At 53.6% G+C, this 15,587-nt stretch overlaps 6 protein-coding genes across 6 annotated transcripts; 2 read left to right on the top strand and 4 right to left on the bottom strand.

The window, feature by feature from the left end:
* Nucleotides 1-437: 437 nt before the first annotated feature.
* On the bottom strand, nt 438-1,491 carry J4E86_002705 (uncharacterized protein; the record flags this gene model as incomplete). Its single annotated transcript, XM_051443263.1, has 2 exons — nt 438-1,006; nt 1,056-1,491. 2 exons carry the CDS (start codon nt 1,489-1,491, stop codon nt 438-440), a joined length of 1,005 nt encoding a protein of 334 aa, XP_051304758.1.
* A 401-nt stretch (nt 1,492-1,892) lies between these two features.
* Nucleotides 1,893-4,238, top strand: J4E86_002704 (uncharacterized protein; the record flags this gene model as incomplete). The annotated part of the gene is made up of 4 exons (XM_051443262.1): nt 1,893-1,935; nt 1,987-2,474; nt 2,523-3,401; nt 3,450-4,238. 4 exons carry the CDS (start codon nt 1,893-1,895, stop codon nt 4,236-4,238), a joined length of 2,199 nt encoding a protein of 732 aa, XP_051304757.1.
* Nucleotides 4,239-4,719: 481 nt separating this feature from the next.
* Nucleotides 4,720-5,538, bottom strand: J4E86_002703 (uncharacterized protein; the record flags this gene model as incomplete). Its single annotated transcript, XM_051443261.1, has 1 exon — nt 4,720-5,538. One exon carries the CDS (start codon nt 5,536-5,538, stop codon nt 4,720-4,722), a length of 819 nt encoding a protein of 272 aa, XP_051304756.1.
* Nucleotides 5,539-6,179: 641 nt separating this feature from the next.
* Nucleotides 6,180-11,166, bottom strand: J4E86_002702 (uncharacterized protein; the record flags this gene model as incomplete). Its single annotated transcript, XM_051443260.1, has 4 exons — nt 6,180-7,688; nt 7,743-8,019; nt 8,070-9,647; nt 9,698-11,166. 4 exons carry the CDS (start codon nt 11,164-11,166, stop codon nt 6,180-6,182), a joined length of 4,833 nt encoding a protein of 1,610 aa, XP_051304755.1.
* A 1,782-nt stretch (nt 11,167-12,948) lies between these two features.
* On the bottom strand, nt 12,949-13,808 carry J4E86_002701 (uncharacterized protein; the record flags this gene model as incomplete). The annotated part of the gene is made up of 2 exons (XM_051443259.1): nt 12,949-13,447; nt 13,498-13,808. 2 exons carry the CDS (start codon nt 13,806-13,808, stop codon nt 12,949-12,951), a joined length of 810 nt encoding a protein of 269 aa, XP_051304754.1.
* A 334-nt stretch (nt 13,809-14,142) lies between these two features.
* Nucleotides 14,143-15,409, top strand: ARK1 (Serine/threonine-protein kinase ark1; the record flags this gene model as incomplete). Its single annotated transcript, XM_051443258.1, has 2 exons — nt 14,143-14,244; nt 14,294-15,409. The coding sequence occupies 2 exons, from the start codon at nt 14,143-14,145 to the stop codon at nt 15,407-15,409; spliced, it is 1,218 nt and encodes a 405-aa protein (XP_051304753.1).
* Between the last annotated feature and the right edge of the window lie 178 nt (nt 15,410-15,587).

The following is a 15,587-nucleotide window of genomic DNA, read 5'->3' as shown; positions in this document are numbered from 1 at the left end:
AGGGCCTCGTTCATTGCCTTGTTCTTCGGCGTACTGGCTGCTACCTGGCTTATCTAGGGAGGCGTAGCTACTCCTCTTGGATAGCGGTATGGTTTATCGGGACGGAAACTCTTAAGCACATGTGCGACGGTGTTACGATGCAGTGTGTAGAGTATTTTCACGATTGACACGATATGTACATAATCATGGCAGCACATCAACTTAGGAAAAGACTGATCACCATGGAGCCTGTATTACTGAAAAGTCTTTCTAGTTCACTTACTTTATCTGAGTGGAGTCTGCAGACCTGTTCAGAATTTTCTTGCATGAAGCAGCAGTGCGACAGCCCTCTAAAGCAGATAGAGACATCACAAGGAAATGAATACTTGATTATATGAGTACTTCTTGAATTACAAGTGATATGGACCGGCATAGGTTCGGCGATGGCTGCAGCGACTTCAAACAGCGAGCTCTCCAGCAGCTTGCACAAGGAAGTGATCAAGCCGTGCAGTAACTTGCTCCAACGTGGGAGCATCTACTCCAACTACCTGCTGTGCACCGACAGAAATAGCCCACGAGCGATTGCGTACCCCCAATTCCATATCCTCGAGCTCTTCTAAAGCCACAATAAAATCTGCTCTTTTCAGTTCGAAGGCTTCGCCGTCAAATGCCTCCGAGCCCCATCCACAGTCGCGGTAGATCTTCTGCCACGCTCGGAAACGATTGATCCTCCGTCGCCACCCATCAGCACCATCTGAGCCATGGTGCTGTCTCATATACTGAATCGCGGCGGCCGTCTCAGTAGGGAGACGAATGCCTCCAGGAAAAAGGTTCTGGATAATAATAGGATCTTCCAAGATTTTTCGCGCCGGTGGATCGTGATCATCGTGGGGATCGTAATACGGAACCCATTCTAGGCTTTGAAACTTTGAGATGATTTCATCAAGCACATTCTCTGCCGGTCTCCTAGGTGCTTTCTCCCATTCGTTGCGGTCAGGTCCAACTGAAGACCACTCCATTATCGTTTCTGCATTCGGTGAACGTTCAATCTATCTGCTTGCAAGTAATTGACATACGGTCCTGTGTATCATAGATCAAGTCAGTACCGTAATGCCCGCTATAGGTATCACCACTTGTCAACCTCAACATATGAGGTGGCAGCAGCTTGGTATTCTCGTCATGGTACCTTTCACCCCACCGCAGATCCTCGACGAAATCTGTGTCACCGGAGTCGGCGAAGTATGTCACGGCTTTTGAGCGGGGAGTCAGTTCGACGCCGAACCACTGCCACCCTTCGACGATTTCGCTGCGCATTGCAGGGATTAATCTAATCAACTGAATGACCTCAGAATCCAGGCCTATCTTCTCGAAGATGGAAGTTGCGACGGTCTCGGAAGAGTGAGGTGGGCGAATGATATCAGATGAAGATATGTAGCGCATCGTGACGAAGAGATCGAGAAGCTTCGTCAGGCGGGAGATGAAGCCCGCGTGCTTCTCAGCGATCGCCTCCATTGCCGCGAGTGTTGTGGGAATGATGACGAGCTGGTGGAAGTGATGGATGGTTCTAAGGGCCAGGGGTCGTGCGCGTACCTAGGTAGCTTCGCGATCCAATCACCAGACGCGCGACCGCGACGAACAACCTCAGGCTAGCCTTCACCATCACTCAGACGAGCGGCATCGCCAACGAGCCTCTCCCAAGACGGCTACACCCACGGTCGACTTCCGCTATTGCACGGCCCTAACACGACTCTTCCAGCATAGATCGGTGTGCGCGCACCAGGGCCATCCCGCCGACACGACGGCATTGATCGCCTTCGAGATTCGGACACCGCCTACGCTCACGTAACCCTGCGAAAGCTACCGCGACTTCACGACCCTCTCAATCGCCAGACGCATCTGAATAAATCGGCAATATGGTCGGAAAGAAATCGGGCAGAGCCCAATTGAGGGAAGAGGGTACGGCATCGGGACACCACAGCGCAAACATGGTAACTAACAAGCCTGCAGGCCTGGAGCGAACGGACAACAACATGGACCTCACGACATGGCCCCAAGTTGGCATGATCAACCAAAAGAACTACTACACCGAGTTCCTCAAGCGCGACGAACAGTTCCTCGCCGTACGATACCCCAAGGATGAAGAGAGGGCGCGCATAGTACAGGAAGCCAGGGACAAGGATCGCGCACGCGCGTTGGGTGTACCGGCAACGGAAGGAGCGACACCACAGGTTGCGGACGAGACAATGGAAGATGCCGAGGTTTCCTTCGCATCAAGGACCGATATCTCCAAGCTCATCGTGATACATCCTGGCAGCCAGAACTTGAGGATAGGCCTTGGATCGGACGCACTCCCGAAGACTGTGCCTATGGTCATCGCGCGCAAATGGAAGGAGAGTGAGGACGAGGAGGATGAGGGAGAGCCTAGCCCCAAGCGAATGAAGGTCGAAGGCGCCGTGCCGGCGGATGCCCTGCCTGAGAAGTGGTTTGGAGAGGATGTGAGTATTCCAATTCTAGTCCCACGGGTGGTGCTAACTTGCGACCAGTTTGCCGATCAGTACATGGCCATGTCATCCGAACTTAGGACGAGGATGCGATCCAACAAGCGACGAGTGCTACCCAACTCGAAAGACCTCGTAATCAACTTCAACCGAAAATCACCCCCAGACATCATCTCCGAACACAACGACATCAACCGCATCGAGTGGACAGAACTACCTGCAGATCCCAAGAAGGCACCGGACTTCTTCACTGGGCACGATGCGCTGCGGATACCCGAGAGATCCAACCCACGATACAAGCTGTTCTGGCCTATACGGAACGGCACTTTCAATGAGAAGGACTATCGCGACCGTAATCAGATCTACCATGATCTCTCCAAGATATTAGAAGAGGCTTTCCGGAATCAACTTGGTATCACCAGGTTAAAAGACCTTGTCAACTACAAGTGCGTCTTTATCATACCAGACCTCTACGAGCGACAATACGTCACGATGATACTAGATATCCTCATGCGGGATCTTGGCCTTGGAAAGGTCTGCCTGCAGCAAGAGTCGCTTTCGGCTACATTCGGTGCTGGCTATGGTGTTGCCTGCGTAGTCGATATCGGTGCTCAGAAGACATCGATCTGTTGCGTTGACGAGGGCCTTTGTGCCGAGGAGTCCCGTGTCAACCTCAAGATGGGCGGAGCTGATGTGACGGAAACCTTCATCAAGATGATGCTCTACGGGCATTTTCCCTATGCCGACATGAACCTGAAGCGGAGATACGACTTCCTGCTTGCCGAGGAGCTGAAGCAGAAGTTCTGCTCTATGGATGAGGGCTCGGTCACGGTACAAACGTGGGACTTCCATCTTCGCGCTTCGGGCCAAGACACAAGGAAGTACACTTTCAAGACGTACGACGAGACTATGCTCTCTGTCATGGTTAGTAACTCAATAATCATGTAAGATGGACCCTGCTAACGAATTCAGGGTTTCTTCAAGCCCTCAATCTTCGAGAATGCCCGGAAACTAGAGAACAGGAGAAAGGTCGTGCCTCGCTCAGTCGATCTCTACGACGGCTCACCCAACGACCCCATCTCACAAGCACAAATCGCCATCATCGAAGCCGCAGCCGGTAAACCCGTCGTACCCACCATCAACGGCGCGCCAGAAGCCGTGAACAACACAGCACCCGCCTCAACACCCCAACGCCCCCAACCAAACCCCTTCAACCTCCTCGGCCGCCTCAACGACAACGAGGGCACACCCCGCTCCTCCGTCGCAGGCTCCCCAGGCCCCGAAGGCAGCAACACGCCCAACCCGGACCGCGACACCCCCATGGGCGACACAGACGGCGCCCCCCTCCTCTTCCGCGACCCCATCCACGAAAAGACCAAGCTAGCCGAAGCCCGCGACGCCATCCTCCCCATCCACTCGCTCGACGCCGCGATCCTCGAATCCCTCTCCCAAGGCGCCCGCGGCGACGACCGCAAACTGCGCGACTTCTTTGGTGGCATCATGCTCGTTGGCGGGGCTTCCAAAACACCCGGTCTACGCGAGTTCCTCGAGATGAGACTCCGTGAGTTGCGTCCTGGGTATGGTAAAGAGATTCTTGTGGGGCCGCCGCCAAGGGACTTTGATCCTCAGGTTGTGGCGTGGAAGGGGGGGAGTGTGTTTGGGCGGTTGAGCGGGCATGGCAATGATGGCTGGATTAGTCGGTATGAGTATGATATGTTGGGGGCGAGGCTGTTGAATAATAAGTGCATGTTTGCTTGGTAGGATGGAGTGAATAGGGATGCTGTTGATAGGTCTCGCAAGGAAGGTCGAGATGCTTGATCTGTTGGAGGGTGGGTGTTTAGATGGGTGGGTTATTGGGTATTGTTAGAGTGTCATGGGGTTGATGTGGGATGGTGAGAGTAGATATTGGTCAAGGGCGCATCCTGTTGGGTTCAACGAGGGTTGTATTTCTTGTCGAATCACCATGTGTTATGAATACTGCTTTCTCAATAGTCTCCTTATGGCCATGTTCCCCAAGTCACTGCAGCGATGTTCTTGATTACATGGATGTAGCTTGTGGGTCGTGATTGTATTTCGTCTCATTTCGCATACATTAATTAGTAACAACAGATGAGAGTCAGACTGCTTCGCCGTGTGACTGTCACATTCTGCTCCTGTAAATGCGCCGGCATAGCCGTGGCACCATCTTGCGTATGCATCGCACACACTCCCGAAAACCCTCTTACGTGTGGAAGCCACCAGCTTACAATAAGACATCGGCAGGCTCGCAGACCTTCTTGTGAATCTTCCAGTGCTTCTTCTGACACTCAGTGGAGCAATACTTGCGGTTCTTGCACTTGGCACAAGCAAGCAGGGCGTCACCTCCAGCTTTAGCCTTGACGCCACATCCGCCGCACAGGTCCGGCTTGTTGAACTGCTCGCGGAGCTCCTTGACGACAAGCGAAGTTGATGAATCTGTCATGCCAGTGCTGAAGAGACCTCCTGGGCCAGGAACATTCATCATCTGAAAACCCATTCCGTTGTCGGGCTCAGAGGGTCTAGCGTTGGCCTCTTCGGTGATGCTCTTGGATTCGAAATCGTAAGGAACTCCGTTCTTGTAGCCGTTCGGACCGAAAAGCGCCTTCTTCATCTGGCCCTGCGCAGCAGGCATGAGACCACCTTTAGTGTAGACCTTCTTGAGCATGGTGATGTAGGCAGCGGGGAGCTTGCATCCGAGAGTCATGGCACAAGCACCGAGAAGGACGTAGACGTAGGTGGGATCCGGTCCCCAGTTTCCGAACCACTTCTCCTTGAGGCCGACAGGACCAGCGAGCATCTTCGCCTCCTTCGTAGCGATCATGTCGACGAGGATACCGGAGTCGAGGTGATTGCGGATGAGTTTGGGGTGAGAGCAGTAGGGGGCGTAGGTGCTGTATGCACAGCAGCGTCCTGCTTCTTCCTCAGACTTGCCTTGAGCTCGAGCCCTGGCCTGAGCGGCTTCCATGAGTGGAAAGAGACCGGCTTCAGTATCGAGAGCTTCGACGATTTCGAAGTCGTGGTCTGACTGGAAGAGACCTGGCATGGTGTTAGTCGATGAGGTATTTGGTTGAAGTATGCTTGTCAATTACAGTATCCCCAGGCACCCATCTTGAAGGATCGATGCTTGTAGTAGTTGCGTACAGAGAATTGAAGCTGTGCGGTTGATAGAAGCAAGCAGTCAAGGTGGACTACTGGAGAGAACTGTTGACTGGGCTGACTTTTGCTGCGGGAGGTGAGTGAGGAAGTGAAGACGAGAGAACGCGACATGAGATCAGAAGAGGGTACGCGTTTCGTCACACGTCATATGGGAAACCAGGCTGCAATGTTGGCTGTCGAGGAAAGAGCGACGACGCGTGATCCCGTGACCCAGGCGCCTGCGCCTTCCTCACGCGTTGCCGTCGCGCCCTCGAGCAGCAAGGTAGACCACTTCCTTGTTTCGTCTCGTTTATCATCTCTATGATGATACTGTCAGCCTTGTCAACTACCACTGGAGTGTGAAAACTTCAGGCACGTTCGAGATGGACTCACTTTGCTCGTTTTCACCGAGAAACCACGGGCTGAATGACTGAAGATCAAAATCTGATATTAACTACTGATTAAACAATATAACCCAAAGCATCTATGCATACGAAAGAGAAAGAAACAAATCGCTCAAAAAACATCAACGACTACTTTTCAAAACGCTCAAGCAGTACCAGCATCCTTCTCCCCACTCCTCTCACCAGGGTGTCCACCCTGCTGCGCCGCCTTCTTAGCACCCTCCTGTGCCTTATCTGCTGTACCTTTCGCCTTCGCACCCTTCTTGTTCTTATGGAAGAAGCTCTTAAACGAGCTAAGCTTGGCAACGCGGAAGAGGTAGTAAGTGAGAACAGCAATAGCGGCGTTGAACCCGATGAAAGCAAAAATGATGCCAAAGTTCCTCCACCTTTCGCCGTAGTAGATCGAAGAGCCGGCCAAGAACTGGTCCGCGTTGGCAAGGGAACAGTAGTTGCAGCCTGCAGTCGCATCTGGGTTCTGGATGGTGCCGCCGGCGACGGCAGCGTAGTCGGCGAGGTAGGCACCGCATGTTTGGCCGGCTGGGGGGTCGAAGACGGAGACTTCGCGTTCGCTGCAGACGACTTGGCGGCCGGAGAGCATGGTGGAGACCATGCCGCCGATCCAGTATGTGAAGGGACTGCAGCGGTACATGAAGAGCCAGAAGCCGGGGAGTTGGTCCGGAGGCTGCAGGACACCGTTGAAGAGGATGCTCATGAGAGTAAGGAGAGAGACGAGGCCAGACGCTGTCTCGGCGTCGGGAAGCGCTGCGATAGTCATGTCGGCGAAGGTGGATGTGTAGATGAGGAGTTGCATGCAGAACAACAGGACCAAGCCCTGGCGTTCGCTGGATTGGCTCACACCAACGACGGGGTAGTAGAATGTCACAAACATGAAGACACCGGCGATGATGCCGTAGGGAATCTCCACAACGATGTTGGCGATCATGAAGGCGATCCAGCTGTATGCCTTGGATGGCCTCTCGCGCGACTCGTAGAGAGAGCGTTGGGTGACGAACAGGGGTTGGATCTGCTGTACAAGCGACGAGAAGATGGTAGTAAGCATGAAGACCGAGAAGATGATCGTCTGCATGCCTGCTAAACTCGTGTTGGCCTTGTAGAAAGAGAAACCGATGAAGAGACCCGCGATGGCGCAGAGACCGAATTTAGCCATGACGTAGCCGGGCATGCGCCAGTACTGCTGGAAGGCTCGATATGTGCATTCGATGATTTGCGTGGTCAATGGCATGGCGAACTCGCCGCCACCGGTTTCGGCTGCAATGTTGAGTTCCTCGCTCTTCTTGGCCTCGTGGAGTTGGTCGATATCCCTTTGGACGCCCTTAGCTTCTTCGCTTTCTCTCCAGACGTCGTACCAGTCCTGGCCGTTGTCGTTCTTGCCGGCGTTGACAATTTCCAGCATGTATTCAGCTGGGTTCTCGTCTTCACCGCACTTGCGTGCGCCGTTGTTCTGGAAGTAGTCGAGGAGTGTTTGGGAGTTCTCGCCAAGCTCGCCGAAGTAGACGGTCTTTCCGCCGCGGGCAAGGAAGAGAAGACGGTCGAACTCTTGGAAGAGGATAGCGCTGGGCTGATGGATGGTGCAGAGAATGGCTTGGCCAGCGGAGCTGAGCTTGCGGAGGAAGGCGATGATAGACCAGGAACTCTGCGCGGAAGTTAGCAATCATGATTTCATACGGGATAATGCGACGGAACTGACCTGTGAATCAAGACCGGAGGTGGGTTCATCAAGGAAGAGCAACAGCTTGGGCTTCGCGGCAAGCTCAACACCAATTGTCAGAAGCTTGCGTTGTTCAACGTTCAAACCCTCGCCAGGCACACCAACAACGGCTTCCGCAAAGTCGGACATGTTCAGCATCTTGATGACTTCTTCGACGTATTCATGCTTTTCCTTCTTGCTAACAGACTTTGGCTGGCGTAGCATGGCAGAGAATTGTAGCGCTTCACGGACAGTCGAAGTCTCGAGATGAAGATCCCTGAAATAGTTAGTACTTGTGATAAGACAGACATAAGCTGGAAAACTTACTGTTGTTGCACGTAACCGGTTGAGCGTTGGAAAGCAGGATCGAGAGGCTTGCCGTTCACAAACATGTCTCCAGTGATGACTCCCATTGTGGTCCGCTGAGCCAGAGCATCCAAGAGCGTGGTCTTGCCAGCTCCCGAGACACCCATAAGAGCAGTCATTGATCCAGGCTTGACGAAACCGGAGACATGGTCGAGCAGACGACGTGGCTCGCCCTTAATCTCAATGTCGTAGACAACGTCGCGCCACGTGAAGACACCCTTTTGCTCCTCAATGGCGCTGACATCACCAGCACCTTCATGCTCTCCTGTCTGCGTCTCTCCAGACTCCTCATCGGAACCCTTGCCACCAGGCTGCATGTATGCGGGAACATGTCCACGACGGAAGACGAGTTGCTCGGCAGTGTTGGATGTGGAAGAGTTGACCTCAACAGCGACGAAGTAGGTGACCATAAAGAAGATGAGGAAAGCCCAGAGGATACCAAAGTTGCGCCACACATGGCTCCAAGAGTAGGAGTATGAGACTTCGATGTAGCTGTCACCGTTGATGAACGTCTGTCCGGCGACTGCACCCTGTGTGTTGCAAATGAATGAGTTGCCAGTTTGTGCGTATCCAGGTCCTGACGGGATGAAGGCATCGCAGGGAAAGTCGACTCCGTGGAACTCGTTTGCAAGCAAGATCTCGAATGCGTAGAAGATTGGATTGATCCAGCGAATCCAGCCGAACCAGTCAGGCATTTCGGGGATGCGGATGACGAAACCAGTGTAGATGACCAGAATGAGGACCAAGACACCGGCGCCTGCCATGGCTTGCGATGCAGTCTTGGTAACAGCAGCAGTCGTTCGGAAGATAGCTGCCATGACGAAGGTTGCCATGTAAGTAACCACGAAGAACAAGAAGAACTGTCCTGCAGTGTACCGCAGTTGGGCCAGGAAGTACAGAATGATGTTGAAGACGACTGCCTGGATGAACTTGACAGGTATATCGGCAACAATACCAGCTATGGCTTCAGTAGACGGATGATAGAAGGCGTAAGAGTTGTGCTTCTCGACGATAGGGCGCTGGGCGTAGAGACCTGCGATTTCACCGATGGACGTAAGAGCGTTGAAGAGAATGGCCAGGAAAATGACTGCTCCGCGACCTTGGAACGAGCTGGAACCTGTAGAGTGACCGAAGTAGATGGAACCGACGATGAGAGCGATGACGACATTGAGACCAGCTTGTGTTGCAGTAGATGCAATGTCACCCCAGATGCGTTGGTACGCTCGTCGAGTGTTGAGCTTGATCTGCATCGGGACGCTGATGAGGTAAGGTGACTTGGGACGAGCGTGTTTAGCCTGGATGTAGTTCTTCTGCTGGCGTAGTTGCTCGAGAGTGCCGTGCTCGTTGACTGGGTTCTCTGCTTCGAAGTCCTTGATCTCCTCAAGAAGCGACTGGTACTCAGGGGACTCGCGCCAGTACTTCTCAAAGTCTTCGGGTGTGCGAGGCACCTTGTTTTCCATGCCCTCTTTGGCTTGCCTTTCTTGTGGGTTGGTAACGGCTGTGAGGAAGTCTCCAGCGGTTTGACGAGGGGGGCAGTACCTGTTGTGCGTTAGTTGTTTTTAGATGACTCGTCATATTGGAATTCTTACCATCCTTGACGCTCAAAGAAGTCCTTGGCCTCATTGGCGGGTCCGAAGTAGATCTGGCGACCTTCGTAAAGAACAGCAGCTTTGTCAAAGCAGTCGTACACGCTTTGACTAGCCTGGTAGATAGCCACCGCAGCAGCACCTCCAGCCAAGTCGGAACCGACCCTCAGAGCCTTGACAAACTTCAACGCAGTAGCTGAGTCCAATCCTCGTGTCGAGTTATCCCATGCCGCAAATGGAGCGCCGGCGAGTAGCATCTCAGCTACGGAGACTCGCTTCCTCTCTCCACCTGACACACCACGAACGAAATCGTTTCCGACCTTGGTGTTGTATGTGTGGCTCAGCCCGAGCACGGCCATGACGACCTTTGCCATGAATTGAGCGAACTCATCGCGGTTCGCTCCGCCGGGTCGGTTCGATGGTGTCCTGACAGCCGCGGCGAACTCCAGTGTCTGGCCTACAGTCAGATGGGGAAAGTGCTTGTCGACTTCCTGGTTGTACACTGTCTCTCCCTTGAACTCCTTGCGCATACGCTCCTGGGGAATGCCGTTGTAGTGGATGACCGAGTCATCCGTGTCCAAACCATGAAGCTCTCCAGTGAGAGCCTTGAGAAGCGTGGAGCAACCAGAGCCGGGACGGCCAAGGACAACACACAGCTCGCCAGCTCGTATGATACCGTCGAAGCTGTGGAGAATCTGCTTGCGTTCTGACTTGCCAAAGAATTCCTTAGCTCGGAAGGGTGCCATGAACATGTCTGAAACAGTGCTCTGAAGCTGCAGAGCCTTGCCCGAACCAAAGACGTCCAGGTTCTTGTACACAACGTTGACCTTCTTCATTTCGATGCCCTCGCCCTCCAGCTGGTTCCGGAACATGTTCAAAAACCTGCTGAGATCAAAAGCCTCGTTGGAGGGGTCCACACGGGGATCGTTTGGCTGCGCAATGCTCATCTGCTGAGTCACTTTTGACTGTGAGGTGAAGATGCGCGCCAACTCCTGCCTGCCGTCGTCGTCGATCTCGGCCCGCGTGACCCGGCGTTGAAGAGTGCCTGGGGCTGCATCTTCGTAAGAGGATGAAGTGCCGGTTCGCTTGACTTTGGGGGCTTGTCCATTAGATCCTAACCGCGTGTCTGAAGAATCCGAGGAGCTCGATGTGTTGACTTTCTCGAGCGGCACGACTTCCTCTTGCCTGTGCTGGGATTCAGTGCCATCGGTGGAGTTAAACAAGCCTGCGCCGGCCGATGTTTCATGTGTGGTCGATGATTCATGCGTGTAGGAGTGTGATGAGAAGACTCCGTGGGTGCCGTGAGCATGACCATCTGGGAAGTAGGTCGGACGACCAGAAGTAGTTCGCGTGACGCCGTGGGGAGGAGTCTGGGTTCCTGACCCCGATTGGGTGGAAGAGCTGAAATGTGTTTGATGTGACTGCGACGTACTCGACATGAAAGTCTCGCCGTGGGACTGGTGGTCAGCCATGGTGATTTTCAACGGCAAGTGATGGCGAGTAACGTCGGCGTCGATGATGTATTGCTGGTGCTCACCTGCGACTATCTAACATATATCAATTGTTAGCCACGTTTGGACCTATGTTGTCATAGCACCCCGGATAGCGGAATCTCCCCATGGCCGCGGTTAGTCTTGCACCATCTGCCATGGCCTCGGACGAGATGGCTGGGCCTGTGGATTGAGATTCGTCCTTCGCCGCAGTAGATGATTGGGGCGTGCGTGCGCTACGCGGGCCGGACTCAAAGTGAGCGGATCCAAGTTCAGCATGCTCGATGCGTATTTGTTCGAGGCCGCAATTAGTGCGACAACACTGGGCGCCGAGACTGCTTTTCTCAATGTTGAATATGACATCACAGCCCGGACGGCCACGGATGAGGGTGTTGCCAAGAAATCCGCCCACTATCACCGTCCTCAATGGAAGCAGACATGCGGTGGTTGTCGTGACGAGGCAGCTTCTGCGCTCGATGCGCAGTCTTTGCGTGATTCTGGTGGTCGTAAAGCAAGATTGCGGCTGCCCGTCGAAAACGCTTATGTTGGTCCGCGATCGACAGCTTACTGCTTTCGGACGAGAGATCGCTCGGGATCCTCCTTACGCCTGCCATGCACTCTCGCGTCTTCGGTACCCGTTATCCTATCGTACAAACCCTTGTCGTCATTCCAGCCATCCGGACCATCCGAGCAGCGGCTATCTGTTGTACAAATGCCGGTGATTTCCAGTCTGTTGAGGACCGTCAACTTTCCACTTTCCGCCGGTCGTAACATGGGGCGGTGCACAACGGAACCCTGAACAAGGCGAATCTCGGACGAACGTAATCTCCGTTTGATGTTGGCAGGCGGACGCGTCTCCTTGGTTATGTCAGGCAGCGCTAACGCAGTGTCACTTGCTTGTCTCGGTATCGACAGAACCTAATTGCTTTTTGAGGGGAAGCAATACAGCAAGAACCGCCCTACGGGCCCTAAACGTTCGCGCACGGTGGAATCGATGATCTATATTGACCAGCGGAGACACATGGCCAACGTGGAAAGAGTCTAACGATTGAGTTTCAATTCTGCCATAATCAAGGATGTGTTCTGGTATCAATGTACTTGGTGGCTCGCCTGGGCGCATTGAGAGCAAGGCCATGAGGCGCGTAACAATACAATTGGCATTGTGCACGAGCGCGAGATTGAACAGAGAGCGTCGTTGACCATTGCTGTATGTCAGTGTCCTGTGCTACACGACCGTTGCTGTTGTATGAGCCATGAGTGTTGCATATTCCTGCAAGCCTCATTAGTATCGGCGCTCTGGGGTTCAGACAGCTTTCAGTCAATATTGTCCGTTTATATAATCGGGTTTGTATTGTAAACGCTATCTTGTTCGAGAGCGGTGAGACCCTCCTTTACTATCCGCCGACATGCAGCCTTGATGGCACCCGCATATTTGGGCAGACTGGGTAGTGATTTGATAATCAGGATCTTGTTTCCAGCTAAGCTTATTGGCGCGTATTCGATGAGACTTCTGGAACGAAAGTAGAGGTCGTCTGGGATTGACGCCTGTCAAACGGCAGATTCCAGGTATAAGTTGCTTGCCTCCTGGTTGTTCGCGTGATTACTGAACAGGCGATGAGCGAAGGCTTATTTAGCATACGCACCGGTCAGACTGACCTTGAGATTGTCGACGCAGATATGAGTCGCCGTTATGCCTCCGCGCTTTTAGTGCTTTTGATTTTGGGCTGATGAGTGATAGTCGGGGTCCTGTCGAGCCGCACTTGCTCACTTCAGTTGCAACCCCTCAATCTTCTGCTCCACTATGGGTATATGTTCCGCCAAACGGTTAGGGTCTCTCATTATCGCAAGCACGTCTTCCTTCCGTCCTGCGAGCTTCTTCCGCACTTCCTCATATTTCTCCTCCCTCGCCGTGTACTCTCTCAGCACCACGTTGTCCCCAAATTCTACAAACACGCGCGTGTCGCGTATCCGGAATACAACATCATCTAGACGCATAAAGAAGCGGACAAGGAGGAGTAAGCGCTGTGGCATGACGCGGATCTTGCAGGATAGCATGGCGATGCCATTGTCCGCTAGCTCGTCTTCGTAGAGTACCAGCTCATCGAAGAAGTGTATCGGGTCGGGACGCTTGAGAAGGTGGAGTGGTATCGGGGTCTCGGTCGGCTCGAAGGTGGGCGTTGGTGGTGTGGTGCCCTTGTAATCTGTGCTGTAGGACCAGTCGAACGGCTTAACGACTTCTTTGATGTCCTCAAACTGCTTCTGTCTGATCCGAGTTAGCTGCAGGTTCTCTCCGTGCTGCGTCTTTGGTCTCACCTATTTTGCTGCCACTCTTTCGAGTAGGAGACCTTGAACATCTTCTCGCCCGTCTTGTCCACCAGATCCAGCGCATCGAAGGCATTGAACTCAATGTACCAGCCGCTCTGGGCGTGTTCTATCCGCATCATGTTGTCTCCGAATATCATCTCGGGCGGCGCGATCCCGAGCTTCTTGGTCATGTCCTCTATTGGGCCGGCCTTGAGGATGGGCAGCTTGCGCGTGGTGATCTTGAAGCCTTCCTTGGTAATGGATGTGTCGGCGACACCGGGTGCCACGGTGTCGGCGGGCGCGCCATTGAGGGAAGCCATAGCTGGGAATTTATGCGACGAGACCCTGATAGAATGCTGTGTGTATAAATTGTTCGCAGACACCTGCAGGTGGATCCGATGGCGATGGCGGGGAGCTTCAGCGTGGTGGGGCGCGAACCAACGCTCCGACCGCCGATGGCCGATGGCTGTTTCCTTGACAACGCACGAAACCCACTTGTTTGTCTGGGTTAACTAGCTGCCATCCGTCCTCGAACCCTGCAAACATCCACACCCACCAACTGTCACCCATCCCATAGCATAATATAGCTAACAGTGGTCTTTCGTGGCCCTATTGCTTGCTTCCTGTCGTTCCAGCTTGCATCTGAATACTACCATGACGGACGTCGCAAACCTCGAAGCCGCCTTTGAGCGCACCACTATCCACGACGAGAACGATGAGCACGTCACTTCTACATCGACCTACCACAAGGTGAAGGTGTGTATCCACTCGCCTTCTCAATGTTGCGCTTTCTAACAGCACCAAGCCTTCCGCATCCACAACCGTATCGGTAGCTGGCCTATCGTCCTCCCAATCAGCTGCGAACCGCATGAAGCTGCCCCATCAGACACTACAGAAGCTCGCAACGCAAAATGCAAAGACTGCAAACATCGCCAAGGTTACCATCTCAGCAAGCTCCAGCCGACCCTCAGAACAGCACCAATCACATCGCCGCACGCTCACCGACTCCGCCATCTACACCGTTCCCTCAAACCCTGCAACACCCAAACAATGGCATCTGGGCATGTTTGACATTGGCAAGCCTCTCGGAAAGGGAAAGTTTGGTCGCGTCTACCTTGCCAAGGAGCGCTCATCAGGCTTCGTGTGTGCCTTGAAGGTGCTCCACAAGTCTGAGATCCAGCAAGGCAAAGTCGAGAAGCAGGTCCGACGAGAGATTGAGATTCAATCACATCTCACGCACCCCAATATCCTCAAGCTCTTTGGCCACTTCCACGACGCAAAGCGCATCTTCCTCATCCTCGAATTCGCTGGTAAAGGAGAATTATACAAGCACCTCCGCAAGGAGCAACGCTTCCCCGAATGGAAGGCAGCACAATATGTAGCCCAGATGGCCGCAGCACTCAAGTACCTCCACAAGAAGCACGTCATGCACCGCGATATCAAGCCCGAAAACATCCTCGTCGGCATCCACGGCGAGATCAAGATTTCCGACTTTGGTTGGTCGGTACACGCGCCCAACAACCGCCGCAACACCATGTGCGGAACTCTCGACTACCTGCCCCCGGAGATGCTTCGCGGTGGCGGCAAGGACAACTTCTACTCCGAGAAGGTTGACCTATGGAGTTTAGGCGTCCTGACGTACGAGTTCCTAGTCGGTGAAGCGCCTTTCGAGGACACCCAAGTCATGACACAGCGCAAGATTGCGAGGGGAGAGTACACAGTCCCGAGCTTCGTCAGCTCAGAAGCGCGGGATCTCATCAAGAAACTACTCGTGCTTGACCCTGAGAAGCGCATTGCGCTTGAGGATGTCGAGGTACACCCCTGGATCCTCAAGCACTGCAAGGGCAGCTCGCGAGCCTACGAGCGCACATCGGGCGGCAAGGTACGCAGCAGCTCGGAGCAGTCTGAGGAGAGCTACTAAGCTTCGTCTTGCTGGTGTCCCAAGTTCACATAATGTCTAACATGTACGACGGCGAAGGGGCGTTCCGCACGGTAGTCACTGAATTTCTTGTCTTTAGTCGCATTGCTCGGCGTCTTGGGTTTGCCGCTGGCGTTGGTTGGTATCGTAATTGGAGATATATCCCACAACTCATTCAATT

Source organism: Alternaria arbusti (genome assembly GCF_024043155.1).
Source record: "Alternaria arbusti strain BMP 1465 chromosome Unknown scaffold_3, whole genome shotgun sequence".
NCBI classification, from domain to species: Eukaryota; Fungi; Ascomycota; class Dothideomycetes; order Pleosporales; family Pleosporaceae; genus Alternaria; species Alternaria arbusti.
The sequence above is the reverse complement of the archived record's forward strand: the minus strand, read 5'-3'. Positions and strand labels throughout refer to the sequence as shown.